At 55.7% G+C, this 20006-nt stretch overlaps 1 protein-coding gene across 1 annotated transcript; it reads left to right on the top strand.

Annotated features, from left to right (window-relative positions):
- Positions 1-1510: 1510 nt before the first annotated feature.
- Positions 1511-19681, top strand: RAB8A (RAB8A, member RAS oncogene family). The gene is made up of 8 exons (XM_029217415.1): positions 1511-1701; positions 6354-6414; positions 8295-8355; positions 12635-12712; positions 14204-14293; positions 14859-14924; positions 16427-16477; positions 18703-19681. The coding sequence occupies exons 1-8, from the start codon at positions 1578-1580 to the stop codon at positions 18793-18795; spliced, it is 624 nt and encodes a 207-aa protein (XP_029073248.1). The 5' UTR covers positions 1511-1577; the 3' UTR covers positions 18796-19681.
- The last annotated feature ends 325 nt before the right edge of the window (positions 19682-20006 follow it).

Genomic DNA, 20006 nt, shown 5'->3' with positions numbered 1-20006 from the left:
TGAATGAGATCACCCAGGAAGCAAGAACAGACATAGAAAGAGGAACACCAAGCAACGCCCCCCACCCACACACACAAAAGACTGCAGTGGAATCTGGAGAAGCAGCACCCAGAGAAGGGGAGGTATAGGTAATAAAAGAAACAGGCAAATAAAATGGGAAGTGTACCAAGAAAAGGAGAACTGCCAGAGAAGGTGGTCAGGAGTATCAAATGCCACAGAGGCTGAAGCCAACCAAGTGGTCTATGGCTCTGGATGAAGCTTTTCCTAACCGGAGCCAAATAAGCAGAAGAACGTGCTGCAGTTGGAGGCAGGGGAGGCAGGGGCCATCTTTTGTAAGATCCTTGGGCAAATCTCCAGGACTGACCCCAGAGGGACACATAGCGGTGACACCACGCAGGTGGTGTGTGGCCCGTCTCTACGATGCAGGAAACCAACATAATCAAGACCTCAGCCTCTGAAGATGGTCACTTTGAGTTCAAAAACCAACTTGCCTGGGAAAGTCACTTAACCTATTTGGCCTCGGTTTTCTCACCATAAAACGGGGGGCGGGAGGGGGAGGACAACAATACCTACCTCAGTGGGTCGGGGTGGGAATAAACTATTTCATGTATTTTTTATAAGTGCTAACAACAACGGCAGGCACAAAACCAACGCTCGTAAGTATTCCCTATAATTCTCACTGTGCTAACTACCTCGGCAGGTTATAATTCTCACTGTGCTAACTACCTCGGCAGGTTCCGAGGCCCCCGGGGCGCGCCTGAAAGGGCTGAGGCGGACGAGACTCTGGGGTAAGACCCGAACAACCTCTACATAGGTTCGAGGGCCCTCCAGGGGAGTCCTGCGAGCCTCAGTACATAGCTTGGTGGCTGGAGCCTGGCTATCTCTAGGTAGGTCCCCTGGCCAGCGCCGAGGTCCCGCAGCACGTCTCGAGGGGACCTCGCTTCGACTATGACGGCGCCCCTATTCTCCTTTTCTCTTTGGTTCCCCCGGCCGGACCTGGAGACCTCTAGACTGCCAACACAGCCACGCCGCCTTCCCGCGCTCGTCCCGGTACCAACTGAGGCTGCGCGGGCCTTGAAGGGCGGGAGCCACAGACCCCACGCGCGTGCGCCCTCTGCTGGCGCCCAACGGTCTTCCCGGCGCGCTTGCGTACGCGCCCCAGACCCCGCCCCCGGGTTGAGGGAGCGCGGAGCCGTTGGCCAAGCTCCCCGCCCTCCCCCTCCCATCGGGGGGCGGGGCCGCCCCAGAGTGGAGGGCAGAAGGAGGGGACACGGGCTGCCACGCCTCTGCCCTGTCCCCATTTGAAGCCCCTCGACTCCTCACCGCTGGCCAATCGCAGTCCGCCCTGTCCAGAGCGCCGACCAATGAGCGGCACGCTCGGGCCGCTTCCGGCTCCGTGCCCAGCTCGCCCCTTCCCCACGTCTTCCCGAGACAGGCGGGGCGCGGGGGCGGGCGTCGGCCGCGGTGACGCGCGTCGGGCCGGGAGCCAATGGGGAGGTGGGATCGGCGCTGATGGACGGGCCCAGGGGCCAGTGGCGAGGCGCTGGCAGCACTTCCCGTCGGGGAGAGAGTGTAATATGGCGAAGACCTACGATTACCTGTTCAAGCTGCTGCTGATCGGGGACTCGGGGGTGGGGAAGACCTGTGTCCTGTTCCGCTTCTCCGAGGACGCCTTCAACTCCACTTTCATCTCCACCATAGGTAGCAGGGCTGGGGAGCGGCCGGGGGCGCGGGAGGCCCGGGCCGGGCGCGCCCCTGAGGGGCTGGGGCTGAGGGAGCGGCCGGGCCGGATGGGGAAAAGAGCAGAGGGTCGAGGGAACTGGAGGGGAAAAGAGCAGTCGCCTGCACCGCCGTTTGGCGGTTCCCGGGCCATGGGCGGGGTGGGCACCAGGTGCCCATTTCGCAGATGGGGAGACTGAGGCACCAACCCTCAGCCTGCTCAAGGAGTGTATGGCTTGGACGAGGTCTTGGCGCCCGTCATTTTGTTCTGTCCTCGCAGCATACCTTGAAGCAGTTCTTTGGGGTCCTCGTCTTACAGAAGTGGAAACTGAGGCACGGAGAGTTGTCCATGGGGAAAGGACAGTGACAAGTGACATCTGATCTTACTGAGCATTTACTGTGTGCCAGGCGCTTTATGTGCATTACCACAGTTTCCAGTTCTCTGTGTCAGGTGCTGTTATGAGTTCGTTTCACAGTGGAGGAATTTGAGGCTCAGGGAGGATACTGGACTTGCCCAAGGTCACTCGGTCTACAGGTGGCAAGGATGGTATTTGTACCTGGGTGTGTCTGACCCAAAACTCAAGGCTCAACCATCCCAGAGAGATGTGAGCACAGCTGATCCACTTTGAAGCCAGGACTCCAACGCAGACCTCTCCTGCTCTTTCCTCTGGAATGTTCAGGGGTTGAGCCCCTCTCCCTGACCCTGTTTCCCCCATGAATGAATTTCTTCTGGAAGGAATGGTGAGAGGGAGTCCAGACACTTCCCCTGCGCGGACTTCCATCTCACTCGAGGGTGACAGAAATGGCGAGTGACAGCCGCCTGCCCTGGGACCTGTCATCCGGAGGAGATGCCAGATAAAAGCTTCAGTGAGAAACCAAAATCAGCGGCTGCCACAGACAGCCCTGACTTCCCCATCGCTAGGCCCAGGACACCGGTTGTCACTTTGCAGAACAGCCTTTCCTGCAGGGCCAGCCCACATTGTGGTTGAGCAGAATTGGCTTGTTGCTTCCCGGTTCTGACATACACTAAAGTGGAGCAGACTTCTTCCCACACCACAAAAACAGCCATTGCCCACATGAAGAGTTTGACCTGGAAGTAACACCCATCAAGCAGAGTGGCCTGTAAGCTACGCAGTCTTGCTCTGGAGTGGGGAAGCAGGAGAATGGTCCCCAAGCCCAGGAGCTGGAAAAAACCTGGGGAAAGGGCTTTGCTTTACCCCTGTGTACCTTATCTTCCTAAACCCCACAATTAGCTGCTGATTCCATCCTTGCCGTCCTCCAGGAGCTGCACTTTGGAAGACACTTAGCTGCCAGATGTAAAGAGAATTGGACTGGAAATCATCATGCCTGGGTTCCAGCTGCTGTTTGCCCTTGAACAAGCACTTCGCCTCTCCGAGCCCTGTTTCTTCAGCTTAGGAGTGGTGTTCTTTGCTTTGGCTGTCGCCTGGATTGTGGAGGATCAGAACTGTACAATGAATAGGGGGTTGTCACCACTGCCAGAGACCATGGAGAGGAAGCAGAATGTCTCTTGTAGTGACCGCATCCTTCCCCTAGGCACATGTCTTTCTGATTCCTCCCCTTCCCTAACTCCAAGGTCAAACTTTGGGATAGCCCATGCGTCCCCACCAATCAGGAAGTGATATTAACTCCTGGTAGACTGTGGCTCACTCTCAACCCAGACCTCAGTTTCCCAGAGTCAGAATGCTCCCAGTGAGATCAATGCAGGGGTTGAGTGGTCTGTCTGTTTTTTTAATTCTTGACCAGGAAACCCAGTCTAGTCCTTCAGGGCTCTGAGGAGGCCAGCCTCCACTTGCAGATGAAGACATAACTTGGGCAAGGTCGTCTAAGGAGGTGGGCGTGGCACTCGAACCCAGGTTCCCTCCCTCCCACCCCGGGATTCTCATTACATTTGTAGCCTTCCTGCAGGCCTCTGTCTTCTAGGAAAGTTTAATTCCCCCTGGCCTTGAAGTTATGGCCTCATGACTCTCAGGCCTCGTAAAGTTTACACTTCCTAATTAAATTTGGTGTGTTAATAAAACCCAGGAGGAAGATAGAACAGAGTGATGCTTTGGGTTCTGTGGACTGAACAGTGCTTCTTGATTTCATAGGTCCTGTGCATCTGTGAGAGGAGCGGGGTATGTTTTAGGAAGAGTTAACACTGGGTGGCTTAGTCCTGAAATACATTCTGATGCATAGAGGTGATTCTGTATTGGCACTGAGTGTATCTCTGTATTTTCTGTATAGATCAGGGATTAAGTGGCTGTTCACTGTCTGCCCAGGTTACGTTTTGCCGAAGCCTATTCTCATAGGCTCCGTCAATCAATCATTTGTGGTGTGAACTTGGCCCCGTGGCTCCTGGAATTGGCTCTCCCCAGCCTGGCTCAGCCCCCAGCTCCTCCTCAGGGCCCCATTCATTCATTCCTTCAGAGAAGTGGTTGATGTACATGAAAGTGCTTACTTGGTAAACTGTGCGGCACCACGTAGATCCCGTAGCGCTTTATTTTTTCATCCAGCCATCTTTCCCCAGTGCCTGCTGTGCACCAGGCATCCGCCTCAGTGCAGGGGCTGCAGAGATGACTGGGATGAATCAGAGGGAAGCAGAACTGTAACAAAGCCTGTAGTCAAAGTGTCTGTGCAGGACGAGATGATCGGCTTCTAGTAAATATGTACTCAGGCCCTGCCATGCATTCATGGAGATGCAACCATGAATAAGACGTGTGAGTCCCTGCCCTCCTGGAGCTTATGTTCTAGGAGACAAAACTCAAATACAGGCTTATATTCCCTGTGGTCCCCAGGACAGCTCCTGAGGCGGGCAGGGATGGAATTAGCATCCCCATGCCGTGTTCTGAGGGGGTCAGGCCAGGCCTCAGTCTCAAGGCTTCACAGGCGGAGATTTAGAACCAACTCCTGGGGGCAAAGGCTGGATTTGGCTGTTACCCCTCCACGCAGGCCATTCCAATTGGCAAGTTTTGCTCCCATGTGCATGGAGCAAATAAGCAAATATACAACGTCAGGGATAGTGCGTGAAGAAGATGCAGCAGGTGAGGGGAGAGAGGATGGTTAGGAAGGCTCTCCTGAGGAGGTGACTTGAACAGAGACCTGAGTGAAGGGAGAGGGGAGCCAGATGGCCATGGAATGAAAGAACATTCCAGGAGGGGAAGGAGCAAGCGTAAAAGCCTGAGGCTGGAACACGCTTGGGCATTGTGGCCGGAGAGGAGGGCAAGAGCCATGGATGCTGAGGTGACCAGGTTAGGAGCACTCAGGCAACTGTTTTCACTTTATTCTGGGGCCCAGGAGGCGGTGGAAAGGTTTTTAACCGTTTAACGGTTTTATTGTCGGGAATTCCCAGGTGGCCTTGTGGTTAGGATTCCGGGCTTTCACTGCTGTGGCCCAGGTTCAATCCCTGGTCGGGGAACTAAGATCCCACGAGCCACGTGGCGCAGCCAAAAAAAAAATGACAGAAAAACCCTCAAAACAGTTTTATTGACGTATAATTCAACTCACCCGTTTAAAGGGTACAAGTCAGTGGCTTCAGGTATATTCACAGAGCTGTGCAACCCTCACCACAGTCAGTTCTAGAGCATTTTCATTATGACAAAAAGACACTCCACACCCCTTGGTCAATCTCATTAATCTCCTCACATCCATGCCCCAGCAACCACTAACCTCTTTTCTGTCTCTGGATTTGCCATTCTGGATATTTCTTATGAACAGAATTACATACTGTGTGACCTTTCACGTCTGGCTTCTCTCTCACTCAGCATGATGTTTTCAAGATTCATCCACGTTGTAGCATATGTCGATGCTTCATCCCCTTTTATGGCTGAGTAATATTCCACTGTAGGGAAAGACCACGTTTTGTTTATTCATTCACCTGTTGGTGAACACACTGGAAGGTTTGGAGCAGAGCTTAGCTTGGTGACATGGTTGAGTGTGTGTTTAGGAAGCTGGGGAGGGGATTGAGGGGACAACGGTGGGAGCCTGGAGAGCAGCCGAGGAGGCTGAGAGCACCCTGGCCCTGGGGAAAGGGGACTAAAGCCAGAGGGTGGGAAAGAAGGAGGGCAGGGTCAGGAAGGCTTCTTGGGAGGTGACCTTCCAGCAGGTCTTAAAGGAGGAGAAGTTTGCCAGGCTGACAGGCGGGCAGGGTAGGGACCACCCACAGAGAAGGAACAGCACGTGTAAATGCTAGAGGCCCACCTGCATCAGGTACATCTCGGGGCCCAGCGTCCCGTGTGCTTGGAAGGCCGGGTGCATGTGGCTGGAAGCGTGGGGCTCTGGCCCGAAAAGGGCTGTGGAGCCTGCTTCACGAGGCTGCCTCCCGGGAAAGGGAGGAGAACACGGCTTTGGCACCTGAGCTACCTGGGTTTGCCCGCCAGCTCTGCCCCTCACCAGCTTCACTCTGAGCAGCTCCTTTCTGCCCTCTGAGCCTCAGCCTCCCCTTCTGTGAGAGGAGAAAGTTCGCCGGGTGCCTCCAGATTCGTTTGTGGGATTCAGAGATTCCCACGTGCCCGGCAGGTGCTCCAGAAACCATGGCAGCTGTTACCTGCACAGGTTGTCAGCATCCGTCCTAGACACAGCTTGGGAAATGGACTGACACTGATGTGCACTTTTTTTTTCCTTTTCTTTTCTTTCAGGAATTGACTTTAAAATTAGGACCATAGAGCTCGATGGCAAGAGAATTAAACTACAGATATGGTAAGAGTCGTTTCCTTCATTAGCCCCTCACCCGGCGAGTGCTTTGAGCCCGAAGCCCCTGGTGCCCCGTCCCCTTCCCTATGACCACGGCCTCCATCTCTCTGTGCCCAGCCCGGACACATCGGGCTTTCTTCAGAGGCCCCAGGAACGGTGCTCTGCTTTCTGCTGGGGCTTAGAGTCTGTGTCAGCCCCTTCTGAGGACACAGCTACCAGTCCCAGTTCTGATGTGGGCACAGTCTGGGCCTGGGCTTCAGAGCCACCTGTTCCCATTGAACTTGGAGAGAGCCCTCCTGGTGGCGGTGAAGGCTGCCAGGATAGCAAGATACCACAGCCCGGCATTTCCTTCTAAGCCTATCAGCTCACTGAAGAAGGCCTGACATCGCTTCCTCTTTTGTCTCCTGGGGACGCCCAGGCCTCACTTCCTAATACAGAGACCTGAAATCCCAGAACTGAAAATAAGCTGAGGCCAGGCCCAGCAGTGAGACCTGTTTCTGTTCTGCTCACCTGGGGCTGACTTCCCATGCTACATAAAATCAGGGAATTTGTGAGTCCCCGTCACGGATGGTGACTCTGGTCTGCAGCCCACTGCGCTAGGAAGGCTGGGCTCAGATGGTCAGAGGGTAGGAGAGTCCTACCCTGCAGCCACATCACTTGCAGGGAAGCACGAACCCTGAGCAAAAGAGAGAGAAGTCACATTTGGGAGAGTGGCTCAGTCCTTCCGGTCCAGGCACATGCCTGCGGTGGGAGGGCTGCCATGAGATGGACTGTGAAGCCTCCCTCCCAGCAGCTTGTCTCCCCAACTCAAGTCTCAGAGCCTGGACACAGCCCCGCCTGCCCAGCAGGTCCCCTTGACTTCAGTTGTATCCGCCTCTGAACCTGGCTTCAGAATCGAAATCTGGGTGTGGCCTAACCAATCATACTGAGCTCCGGCGGCAGCAGCCAGTCTCTGGCCGCCTCGTAAGTTACAGGGCCGTAGAAGTTTCTCTATTTACAACAGGTTGGCTCCCCAGCAGTCTCAGTGCCCAAGTCCAAAGTGACACCATACCAGCAAGCAGAAGTTTTTCTTTTCCTCCTGTCCTCGTGCTTCTGCTCTTAGCAGTCGCAGTGGGGTTAATGACTCTCTTAAAATTCTTCTAGAACAGTCATAAAGTAACTGATCATAACCGCTAACATCACCTGCTATTGGCGGCAGAAAGTCAACTTAGCCCCAAATGAGGTGTGTCTGTACAGTCCAGACGTGCAGAGCCCTGCAAAGGGGGAGGTGCAGGGTCAGAGGAGGAGCCCTGGGCCCAGAGACAGAAGACGTGGTCTTGCCCTGGCTCTGCCACTGACCAGTTGTCACCTTTAAACCAAACACTGAATACCCTCCATGCCAGGAGCTGGGCTAGGCACGGGTGCGTGTTACCCAGGTATCTCCACCGTACCCACAAGGAAGGACTTTCCCCCGACCTCCACCAGGATGGCGAGTGTGGAAGTGCTTCCTAAGCCCCGCTGAGCTCGACCAGCTCAGCCCACCAGCAAGGGCTGTGTTCCCGTGCCATGTGACCAGCCTCTTCCACATACAAGGCTCCAGATTTTCACAAATAATAACATCCAACCTTGGCTCTTCTGTGGCCCAGAAACTCTGGGGAAAATCCCCAGGACGACAAGATGTAGCAGAGGAGTCACTGCCACATTCCCAGCCAGGAGACATCAGACACCTGCCCAAGCCACAGTTTCCTTCTCTGTAATAATGGGGGGCTGCCCCACAGCAGGATGATAAATCAGGAGATGACCCATGAGAAAGCTGGGCGTCCATACTGGGTAAATGCCCCTCGTTCTCACTGTGACGATTGTTCTCTTTCTGTGTCGCTAATAGCCCTTTTTATCCTCATCGTTAGGGACACAGCTGGTCAGGAACGGTTTCGGACGATCACAACGGCCTACTACAGAGGCGCCATGGTATGGATTATTTTGGCGCGGGGGGGTTGTCTTTTTTTTTTTTTTTTAAGTCAAAATGAACATCAGTGCCTTAGATACCAAAATCTGGATGTTTCTGAGGAGCCCGTGCTCTGGCTTCTCAGGGGTCCTTGGTCCCAGGTTAGTTTTAGGAAAAGGCTGTGTGCCCCACCTCTGCCCCCTCGTCCTCCATACCTCCCCTTCTGGCTCCAGAAACAATGCAGGGTTCAAGGAAACCTAATTCTCCGGGAATGAAGAAAGACACAGGAAGCCAGTTCTTCCAGGTGGGGTCAGAGAAATCAGAGCCAGCATGCCCCAACACTTCAGAGCGCTCACGTGGCCCGTGTCAGCCTCTGTGGAACTTGCTACTGAAAACTTAAAGATCATCCAGGAGCTGACTTGCTCAGGGCTGTTGGCTGTTAACATCTGTTGCCTGCACCTGAGGTGGGGTCATGTGATAGGAAGACTCATTCATCATCCCTCAAATTATTTTTTTTTATAAATTTATTTATTTTATTTATTTATTTATTTTTGGCTATGTTGGATCTTTGTTGCTGCGCATGGGCTTTCTCTAGTTGTGGCGAGCAGGGGCTACTCTTTGTTGTGGTGCGCAGGCTTCTCACTGTGGTGGCTTCTCTTGCTGAGCACAGGCTCCAGGTGCGTGGGCTTCAGTAGTTGTGGCTCATGGGCTCAGTAGTTGTGGCTCTTGGGCTCTAGAGCGCAGGCTCAGTAGTTGTGGCACACAGGCTTAGTTGCTCCGCAGCATGTGGGATCTCCCCAGACCAGGGCTTGAACCCATGTCCCCTGCACTGGCAGGTGGATTCTTAACCACTGTGCCACCAGGGAAGCCCATCCCTCAGTTTTTTTTTTGTTTGTTTTGTTTTTGTGGTACGCAGGCCTCTCACTGTTGTGGCTTCTCCCGTTGCGGAGCACAGGCTCCGACGCACAGGCTCAGCGGCCATGGCTCACGGGCCTAGCCGCTCCGCGGCATGTGGGATCTTCCCAGACCGGAGCACGAACCCGTGTCCCCTGCATCGGCAGGCGGACTCTCAACCACTGCGCCACCAGGGAAGCCCATCCCTCAAATATTTCTACCGAGCACCTTCTCCAGGCCAGGCCAGAACTTGATGCAGAGGGCAACCTGGATTGGGCCAGGGTCCTGTCCTCGAGAGCCCTGAGCTGGTCATGCACCTGCAAGGGGTAGACAGAGCAGGGTGCTTGGGGGCCGTGGGGAGTGGGAGGCAGATCCTCAGGACCTTGTTCAGCCCCCTGGGTCACCCTCTGAGCTTGGTCTCCTTACTTGGAAAGTGGAACAGAGAACAGGAGTATGCTCCAGGCAGCTGTGAGGATAGATGGCCAGCTCCCCATTTCCAGCTCCCACTGCACTCCATCCTTTCCATGATGCACCCCATCAATCAGCTATAGACCCGTTTCCTCCACTAGGCCATAAGCTCCAGGAGGGCTGGGCCACCTCTTGGTCCCTGCCACATGCACGGTGCCTGGGACCATGCTGAATATGCGGTAGGAGCTCAGGAAATACTGATGGACAGCAGAAATGAATAGAGGCATTAAGTATTTAGAGCATCCCGCACAGCATCTGAACATAATAGAAACTCAATCATGTGGGTTGCAACCTTAGTGCTCCTCATTAAAATTAATTTACTAATTTTCCCCTCACCTTGCTTTGCTCTGGTGGGGCGGGGGCCTTGGGGCACTGGGGTCCTGGGGGAGCTTCTGCTGTATGCCCTCAGGTAGGCCCCATCCCTCTCTGGGTTGAAATAGCACCCCCTGCCCCACTCACCAAGCCCTTCCCTGCAGCAGGCAGTGGCCCCAGGTCTTGGCCATAAAGCCCTGAGTGTGGGTGCCATATCCTCCCCATTTTACAGATGAGGAGGCTGAGGCTTGGCACCATTCCAGGCCCTGCTTAAATTCACACAGAGGGTAAATGTCTGGGCTGGTAGTGGCTGGCCCTTTCCAGCCCCCACATCTCAGCCAGACCCTGACGAGGCTGGACTGAGCCATCTGTAAGACCTTGTCCAGCCCCAAGATGATTGTATCCTCCTAGACCTGCGCTAACCTGTACAGAAGCCTCTGGCTGTGTGTGGCTATTTGAATCTAAACCAGTAAAAGTAGGACATTCAGCCCCTCGGTCGCACTGGCTGCATTTCAGGTGCCCCGGAGCCATGTGCAGCCAGTGGAGACCATATAGGACAGCACGGAGAACATTGGCAATGTTGCAACCCCGTCATCATCTTTGTCCTTGTGGCAGTGGACCCTTGGGGCCCAGATTTGGGGAGCATCGGGTGTCTGGTGTCTTGTTGTGAGCTTGCAAACAGATATGGGGAGCTGTGCCCAGACTGGGGCCAGGAAAATGGTCACTTGGAGCCCCGAGGGGAGCTTCACGGAGAACCTGGAATAGGGTGACACTGTTTTCCAGGGACTTCTGCTCTTTCCTGATAGAGAGCTCTATTCACTGCCCCCGACACCGCATAGGTAAAAATCTGGGACCTTGGAATCTTGCATACATGGTGCCAGCCTAGTGGCGGTGGTGGCAGAATCCTGGGCCATCAGAAGGGCCGGTCCCTGGGTAAAGGGGCAAAAAGCCCTCAGAGCCCTGTGGCATTTCTTGCCCCTGACGGTGGGAGGCCAGCTGCTGCGCAGAGGCCCCAGTGATGCTCGACTCAGAGTCCCTCCACCAGTGTCTTTATTCACTCTGGCTTTGGCTGGAGCATGTCACACATCACGGCCACTAAAACCCCTCCGGGTCCTCCCGTCAGCAGTCTCTATTCAGTCTCCCCAAGAGACCACTGAATGAGGGTTCCCAGATGGCATTTTTGAGGGGTTGTGGCTGTAGCAGGCTCTAAGGCCGCTGTGCGTATCCCCAAGGTCACAGCGGGGATTTGGAATTGCAGCGGCTCGCTTGCGCTGTCTGTGTGGTTTTTTCACACACCCTCGCCCCTGCGGTTATCTGCCCAGCACACAGGGCCCGGGTTCTTACTCTGCAAATTCAGGCAGCCTCAGAGACGTCTTGGCCAGCACCAGAGCTTGCGGATGGAGGGCTAGGCCCTTGGAGCGGGTAGAGTGAAGGAATGGAGTGAGCCGGGCCTGGGCAGGACAGCTGGGGCCTTGGAACCCCGGGGCTGAGCCGCACCGGGGCTGGCGATAGTATTGCTGCAGGCTGGCTCACCACGCGTGCCCTGCGAGGATGTCCAGGGCAACACGGGGACTGTCGCAGGGTGGCCCTGAGCGTTGCTTGATCCTGGTGAGGACCCAGGGAGATTCCTAACGGGAGCCAGTGTCATCAGCTCCTTTAGAGCTGGGCTAGAATCTTAAAGGTCACCTCTTTCTGCGCCTCAGTTTCCCCTTTTATCAAGTGGGGATATTTGCCTTTCTCCTCGGCAGTGGCGAGATTGTGGGCTCAAGCAGAGACGGGTTCACTTTGCAGCTATTTCAGAACCCATGGACCGTCTCCCAGCTGCTCACGCATTGGTTATGGAATCACAGAGGCCTCAGCATTGCCTGCCCCAGTGCTTGAAGCCAGCCCCGACTCCGGTGGGGTTGTTGGAAGGCACACGGGCATTAGGGTCTGTCCCCCGGGCTTAGAGCCCAGTTGTGTCCTTTACTCTCTGTCGTGTGACTGGGGACAGGGACCTAGCCCCCCACCCCCCAGCCTCAGGTTCCCCATTTTCACAGTGCAGACAGTGGGACCACCCGACCCAAGCCTGTGAGACTCAGGGAGACCCAGTTGCAGTACCTGGCTCATGGTAGGCACCAGATGAGGGGTGAAGCTGGGGTGACCAGTGGAGGCGGCCCTGGCTGAGTCCAGGAGATGACTCAGGGCAGGGTGGGGGGCGAGTGAGGGTGTGGAAGAGGCTGAGCATAGCCAAGGGTTGGCAAGAGGGGGAGCCCGGTGGACATCAGGGCCATGGAATATAGCCTGTAGAGCAGGGGGCTGCAGGATGCGAGGCTGAGAGGTTGGCCACTGGGACCTCGCTGGCTGCCGAGACACACGGGCCGTACTTACCCTGCCAGTAGTGGGGAAACAGCAGGGCTCCTTTGTAAGCACAGGTATGGTAGGATCTGGTCTGCGGGGTGAAGGGTCACATCAGTGGCTGAGGAGCCTGGGACACCAGAGAGAGGCTAGTGGTGGAGCCCAGCAGAAGGAAGGGCCCCGGGGATGGTGTCCTGTCAGGGTCCCTGCTGCCCACCTTGCTGGGCCCTCCCCCTCAGAGGGCTCGTGGCTTGTCCAGAGCGCGTGTCTCTGTCTCCCTCTGCTTATTAGGGCATCATGCTGGTCTATGACATCACCAACGAGAAGTCCTTCGACAACATCCGGAACTGGATTCGGAACATTGAGGAGGTAAGGCTTGGGGACCCCTCCCATGCACAGGAACCTCCCATGCATCCTCTCCTCAGCCCTCACCCCGGAGCTTCCTGGTTTACACATGAGATCACTGAGCCCAGAGGCACCTAGAAGTAACTCGCTGGGAACAGAGTCAGGGAGACGGGAACCCACGCAGTCAACCCTGGAGAACACGCTGGCCCGGCCTCATCACAGAGCAACCCTGAGAGGCCATTTCCCCAGCCGGGCTGTCGGGTTTGGGCGACATCGAGGTGAAGGAAGAAGGATATCCAGTCACTGTGAGCATTTGGTGCTTTCTAGAGAAGGAAGGTTCTAGAGTCGGCATGACCTTTGTATCTGGTGGGTGTGGTGAGGGCATGTGTCAGGTTGGACTTTGAACTGCAGCGGAGCAGGGTTTGAGCTGGTACGAGCTCTCTGTGCCCATGCTCAGGCCAGCAGCGGCAGCTGCCTGTGGAAGGAGACCTTGAACCCTGAGGGAAGAGAAGGCGGCCAGCGCCGCCTACCTGTCCCAAAGCCAGTGTCGTCACCTCCCCGCTCTCCACAGAGCTTACCCTCACCCTCAGAGCCTCCCTGGACAAGGTGCTTGTGGCTTGTGATGACTCACCAGGTGGGGCTCGGGTCTGAGAACTTTACCCACCCATGAAGACATGGCAGAAGGTCACATCACAGCCAGCACCTGTGAGCAGTTGCACTGGGCCATCTCCCGATGACCCCGTTATTTCCTGGCAGGAGGCTGCACATGGCCTGAGGAGGGGGTCCTCACACTGGTCTCTGGTAGGCGAGAGAGCTTTCCAAGTAGTAGAAAGTTAGGGAGCAGAGAGGAGCGCGTTTCCCTGAGACCAGATCTGAGCTGCAGCAAGAAGGGCCTTTCTGATGGTCCAGTCCTTCAGGAAGCAAGGCCCACTGGGTTGGAATGTGGGGGCAGGTTGGAGGAACGGACCGTTTTCAGGCGTGAAGGCAGAGTTAAGGGAACGCCAGGGGATGGCAAAGCACAAAGGGCTGGTGGCGGCCGAGGCCTGCGCCCACCCCCGGCACAGCCTGTTTCTGGAGCCCAGAACAGGGGCGCTGGAGCAGGGCAGAAGGTCCCAGGACAGCAGCTGGGGTCTCCAGCAGAGGAGCCGGGGAAGGAGGGAGGCGAGCAGAGGTCAATACCCCAGCCCCACTTGCCTCCCATAGGCCAGACCTGGCCGGGAGTCCGAGGACAGCCATGGTAGCCTAGTTGGCGTGGCCCATAGAGAAGCTGTCCTTGGCAGCCAGAAGGCGTGCGCTTGGTCAGGGTAGCAGCCAGAACCCTGAACTCTGTCCTGGCACTGGCTCAGTGACATAGGACAGGCCTCTCAGCCTCTCTGAGCTTCAGTTTGTCATCTGTGCAGGGTGTGCCCAGCAGTCTTGCCACCATCACTCTGATCTTGGGGGGTGGGCTACCAGCTGGTTGGTAGTCCAGTCTGACCTTACCTCTCACCTCCACCATCTGCCCCTCCCCTCCAGCACGCCTCTGCAGACGTCGAAAAGATGATACTTGGGAACAAGTGCGACGTGAACGACAAGAGACAAGTTTCCAAGGAACGGGGAGAAAAGGTAGGCATGGTGGCCGGCTTGGGCCTGTCACTGCCAGACACCTCGGGGCAGAGGGACCTCAGCGTCTGGGATTCCAGCCCTGTCCTGCCCCAGAGGGCCCCCCGATTGCTCACTGATGGTGAGGCTGGGCTTTTGGGGAGACTCCCTTAACAATCTTTTTGAGCATAAGATGACCCATCTTCTGGGATGCAGGGCTTGACTGGGCACGCAGATGAGTCGGTTGTCCAAGTGGGGCACATGCCATGGGAAGGGAAGGTGGAAAGCACACGCCCAGCCGGGCTTCAGGCTAAAGACTGAAAGGAGCGAGGGCTTCTGGGTGTGCTCTGCTCGCTTCCGCACAGCGTCTCGTGGGACCCGTCGAGGCCACAGCGGGCAGAGAACAGAGCCATGGTTTGAGCCAGGCCCCCTCCACCCTCCTGCCACGGACATTCACCATCTGCTCTCCACTGGTGGCTTGAGGGAGCAGGCCCCACTCTGTCTGTCTGTCTCGGCCCCCCTCAGGGCGCTGTGCAGAGGTCTGGGTACCTGGTGGCTGATGTTGCATGTTTATCTCCCTCCCTCGCAGCTGGCCCTGGACTATGGAATCAAGTTTATGGAGACCAGCGCGAAGGCCAACATCAACGTGGAGAACGTGAGTCCCGGGCCCACAGCGCTGGCCCATTAGGGCTAAGGATCGGGCCGCACCCTCCAGGGAGGCTCTGTCACAGGGACTGGTCACAGCTTCGGCTGCCTCTTGGACAGACGGCTGAGAGGCACTTCTTGGGCAGCACCGTGTGCCAGGCCTCTTGCAAGGCCCAGGGGGCCTGGGGGAACCGCCCCCATGTCCTGACATCAGCAGGTGCCAGCCCCAGCTGGGCACCTAGGACATGATCTCACTGGCTCTCACGCAGCCCTGGGGAGCAGGCGCAGTTTTGCAGGTGGGGAAACCGAGGCTCAGAGAGTCTCTGCGCTGGCTGGCGCCCAGGCCTGCCTCCGGGTTTGTGCTTTCGTTCACACCACCCGCACAGACAGGGTCACAAGCCCATACAGAGTAGGGCACCCTGACCGAGCCTTGGCCCAGGCCTCCTTCTACTGTCCACCAGCAGTGCCAGCCCTGCAGCTCACCTGCCTTCTCCTCCTTACCGCCACTCCCGTGATCTTTCCAAAATGGATCTTCCACGCCACTCCCAACCTCAGCCCCTGCGCGAGGCACAGAAGGCCCTCGCTAGCTGGCCCCAGCCAGTGTGTGCCGCCCACCACTCTCCGTCCCTGGCCGCCTGTGCCTCACCTTCCTCCAGGCCTTTGCCACAGTCCCTACGCCCCCACCTTCCCATCAGGGACCAGCCCATGTGGCCCCTTCCCGAGGAGGCCTCTGCCGTTCCCCAGGCCCTGAGGCCCACTTTAGGCGTCCGCAGCACCCCGAGATACCCTCCGCGACAGAACTTTCCACGTCACATGGGTGTTTGCTAAGACTCTGCTTCTCGCCGAACCAGGAGCCCCTCGACTGCAAGTGCTGAGGCCAACTCATCTCTGTATAAGGCCCGGAGTAGGGTTGGTGCCAGAGTGGGGTTTATAAGTGTTGTCCAGGTGGGGGAAGGGAAGAAACGGTCAGGAGCCTGTGACAGAGGCAGCAGCCTGGGGTCAGGCCTTTGCCAACCCTTGAAAGATGAACCTTTCACCCTACCTACCAGGCCTTCTTACTGGGCGAGGACCCAGAATGAAGCTCGTTTGGCCAAGGAGCCACTTGTCTTTCTGCCCTGCCCCTGACTGTTAGAAGCGAGGCAAAGTGGGCAGATAGAGCACAGGGGTCAGGCACGGAGAGCTCGATCAGTCAGTTAGCCACTGAGTGCCTTGAGACAAGTCACTTGGGCACCCCCTCTCCAAGCCTCAGCTTCCTCTCTGACCAGCCAAGGGTGATCCCACCTTCCAGAGTCATTGGTTTAGGGGAAGTGGTCCAGGTGGGTGGGGGTATCCCTGTAGGGGCAGGAGATGGGGCTGAACAGGTGAGACCCATGCTCAGGTCTCTGTCCTAACACTGTTCCCCACACTGGCCCTGCTGTTGAGCCACACCCTCTGTGTGGCAGCGTCTAGGAACCAGCAGGCCCCCCACCTGCTTCCCACTCCTGGGCTACTAACTACGTGCTTATTCCACAGGCATTTTTCACTCTCGCCAGAGACATCAAAGCAAAAATGGATAAAAAATTGGTGAGTGTGTGTCCTCCCCGGATCCCCACGTGCATCCCTGTTGGAGCTGGCTGGCATCGCTCTCAGTGGTGTGATGCATCCCCGGGCAGATCCTGCTTCTTAGGGGCCAGGTGCACCTAATAGGGCATCTCTAGGAAGGGGGGTAGAGTTATCGGGTGTGGTGGGGACATCCACCCTGAACATGCCTCTCAACTTCATCTTTCCTCCGTGGCCCAGAGCTGCTCAGTACCAGGCGCTGCTCACTAAGCACACAAGCTAGCTAGGGACACCGGACCCTTTCCGTCCCTCTTGGGAGCCAAGCATGCACGAAGGTAGAGGGCCTCCTGCAGAAAAGCCCCCAGGCAGGCCCAGAACCACGGTCCACCCCGTAACAAGGCCCCCAAGCCGGGCTCGTGTCTGACAGCTGCCGGCTTTCCATCCTGATGAGTCCAGCAGGTCGATAGCCTTCTTCTTCCTTCCAGCCCGAAATTCTGCAGGTTGTGGCAACCTTCAGTGGGTGCCGTGGCCATGAGGCCTCCAGGAGGTCCTGCCTGAATCCCTCCGCATCCACCCTTTCATTCATCTCTAGCTTTTCTGTTTACCACATGAGCAGTTTCACAGTCCCCAGCATTCAGCATAACTAGTGCTTTCTTGGTAGGGTCTGAACGCTGAACTATATTTTGGGCATGTTAGCGGCTAAACGCTGTCGTGAGTCTTACTGCAAAGCCTCTGTTCCAGTGACCGCTCTTCCCGCCAAGTGATGCTCCCTGTTGTCTGATACGAGAGCATAAAGCACTCTATTTGTGACCTGTTCTGTGTCTGTGCATATAGGACTGCTCACACTATACAAAACGCCATTCAAGTAGTTCACATCTGACTTAAAATGGGTGTCATTTTCATAATTCTGAGATGCTGTGAATTGAACCGCAAGGCACACGATCAACTTAGTGGCAGCTGTTTAGCCAGAACAGAAAAGAGTCTGTGTAAAACCGCTGTACTTTTAGAAAGCTTTTCTTACGATTGTGATTTTCTTAGAATTCTTTCCTCTTCAATGTAACAGTAAAATTTTGATTTTTAACGATCCTACTGACTCACTCATGCCCACCGGGAGTTACACGGAGCCTCACGGCAACACTTTGCCTGTGTTATTGATACCGGCCTGTTGATGGCCTCCAGAATGTGCCATATCCTTCCAAGGCATAGATTGTGATGTTCACCATAATCCTTGCAGTTTCTCTTTTTTTCTTAACTAAGTTGCAAATCACCAACAGTTAAATTCTATTCATTTCCTACCACCTTTGTTTATGTTCAGAGTTGCAACCCCATACCACTTCTATCAGTCGTCTTTTTTTTAATGTAATTGACATAGGACATTGTGTAAATTTGGCACCCTGTAGGCATTCAGCAGTTACTGTTGAATAAATTCAGGTTTTATCTGAGAGCTGAAAGATGAGAAGGAATTAGTCAAAGAAACAGGGCTGAACGTTTCCAAACATGGTGATGTGAGAGAAAATAGGATTTCAGTTCCCAGGGTAGGCAGGGATCGGAACAGAGGCTTCAGATGCCGGGCGACAGCACTGATGGATTTTCAACAGGGCTTGAGTTTAGGGCTTACCTCACCTGCAGCAGGGTGGAGGGTGAACTGTGGGGAAAGGTGGGGAGCCAGAGCCTTGGCACAGGGGCAGGGAGACCAGCCGGGTGAGTGAGTGGCACTGGGACCTTGAACCCAGCCACGCCAAATCCCAAGAGAGAGTACCTTTCTGCTGCCCTCAGCTGCCTCACTGATAGGTGCTCAGCACAGATGGGTAGATGGATGGGAAGGAGGGAGGGGTGGGTGAATGGAAAGAAGGAAATAGGGAAAGAAGAGAGTGAGATGGGTAAATAAGTGGTTGGAAAGATGTTGAGAGGGTGAATGGAAAGGGGTGGTTAGGTACGTGAATGAGTGATTAAAGGTATGAATTGTTGGAAGGAGTGATGGGTAGTAGATAAAAAGCAGATCTATGGGTGTGTGAAAGATGAATTGTTAGTTGGAGGGGACAGTTGGATGAATGGGTGGATGGTTGGTTGGAAGGGGATGGATGGGTGATGGATGGGAGGGGATGGATGGATGGTTGGTTGGAAGGTGACAGATGGATACATAGGCTGGCGGTTGGTTGGTTAGTTCATTAGTTGACTGGCTGGTTGGTTAAGAGACATAGAGCTCACGTTGCTCAGCCGTAACCTCAGAAAACCTCTTGTGATTTCAGGAAGGCAACAGCCCCCAGGGGAGCAACCAGGGAGTCAAAATCACACCGGACCAGCAGAAGAGGAGCAGCTTTTTCCGATGTGTTCTTCTGTGAGGAACGCCGCCTTACCCTGAGCCTCGCTCAGCCGAGCTGACTGTGCCTGTCCTGAGTGAGCCCCTCACTCAGCCGGGACCCTCCCCCCTCACCACTCCCCGCCACGCCGCGGCCCCCGGGCCCGTGGCCACCAGAACACAATCGAGAAATTGTTTATTTTGGTAACTGATCTTTTTCAACTCTGGAGATGGAAGAAGTTAAGAACCTGCTACCATTCCTGCGACATCCACTGAATGGGTCCACGCACTGTGTAAAGCTAGAGAGAGAGGTGGAGCCGCGGCACGGCCGTCAGTAGCAGCCCACACGGCAGGTCTCCATCTCTGGGCCTCGACATAGCTAGAGCCCTGCCGGAAAGCCCGTGCATGTCCCCCGCGGCAGAAGCGAGGCCCCCAAAGGCCAGTGATAGCTCCAGGGGAGCCCGTCTCTGCACCCTGAGCGAGGCAACTCACATCAGGCCCGGGAAGCGTCTGCCAACAAATCCAACACCGGCTTTCACCTCTTCTCTCAGTTTTTGGACAAGTGACAGAAACCGTTATCTACTCCCCGCCCCCCCCCGGCTCCACCCCCTCACCCCCATGTTAACTGTCAAACCAAAGGGAAGCACAAATTAAGGAAATCCTGAGGAAAGAAGCATAGAGTGGCCTTTCCTGTTTACAGCCAGGTTTGGTCCCGTGGTCCAGCCAGGCCTTGGGCATGGCCAGTAGGTCCCTCCACAGTCCCCACCTGAGCACTGAGGGGTCTCCGTGCATGCCACGGTGACCCCAAAATGCAGTCACACACGGCCCACCCTCGATCGGGGCACCTACTCCTCTTCGTCCTCCCGCTGTCTCCAAATCGGACGTTCTTTTCTAGAGATTTTTATTTTTCCAGATCTGTAGTGTCAGGAGGTGATTCTCTCCTTGATTTCCAACAGCAGACCCAGGTGATCGGGAACACACGCATCCCCCCCCCCCCAACCTCTCGGACATGGCTGAGTGTGGGGTGGCCTGCGGGGCCCGACTGCAGAGCAGTCTGGGTGGGTTTTTAACTGCCATTGCTCAGTTCTGTTTTGACATCTCTACCGTCCCCTAGAGACTGCGGTCGGGACCAGGTAACCAGGCCAAGGGGGGTGTCACCAGGGAGCCTTTCTTTTTCTTTTTTTTTGAATTAAAACCAACATACCAGCAATTGTCTGCTCTCCCCTTGGTATCTCTTAACATGCTCTGTTTACA

Source organism: Monodon monoceros, unplaced genomic scaffold, assembly GCF_005190385.1.
Source record: "Monodon monoceros isolate NGI ecotype Baffin Bay Population unplaced genomic scaffold, NGI_Narwhal_1 Super_Scaffold_12, whole genome shotgun sequence".
NCBI lineage: Eukaryota > Metazoa > Chordata > Mammalia > Artiodactyla > Monodontidae > Monodon > Monodon monoceros.
The sequence above is the reverse complement of the archived record's forward strand: the minus strand, read 5'-3'. Positions and strand labels throughout refer to the sequence as shown.

Coding starts and splice junctions, on each gene's coding strand:
- RAB8A (XM_029217415.1), top strand. CDS start 1,578: ATGGCGAAGACCTACGATTACCTGTTCAAGCTGCTGCTGATCGGGGAC. Junction 1,702..6,353: donor CACTTTCATCTCCACCATAG/GTAGCAGGGCTG, acceptor CTTTTCTTTCAG/GAATTGACTTTAAAATTAGG. Junction 12,713..14,203: donor GGATTCGGAACATTGAGGAG/GTAAGGCTTGGG, acceptor CCTCCCCTCCAG/CACGCCTCTGCAGACGTCGA.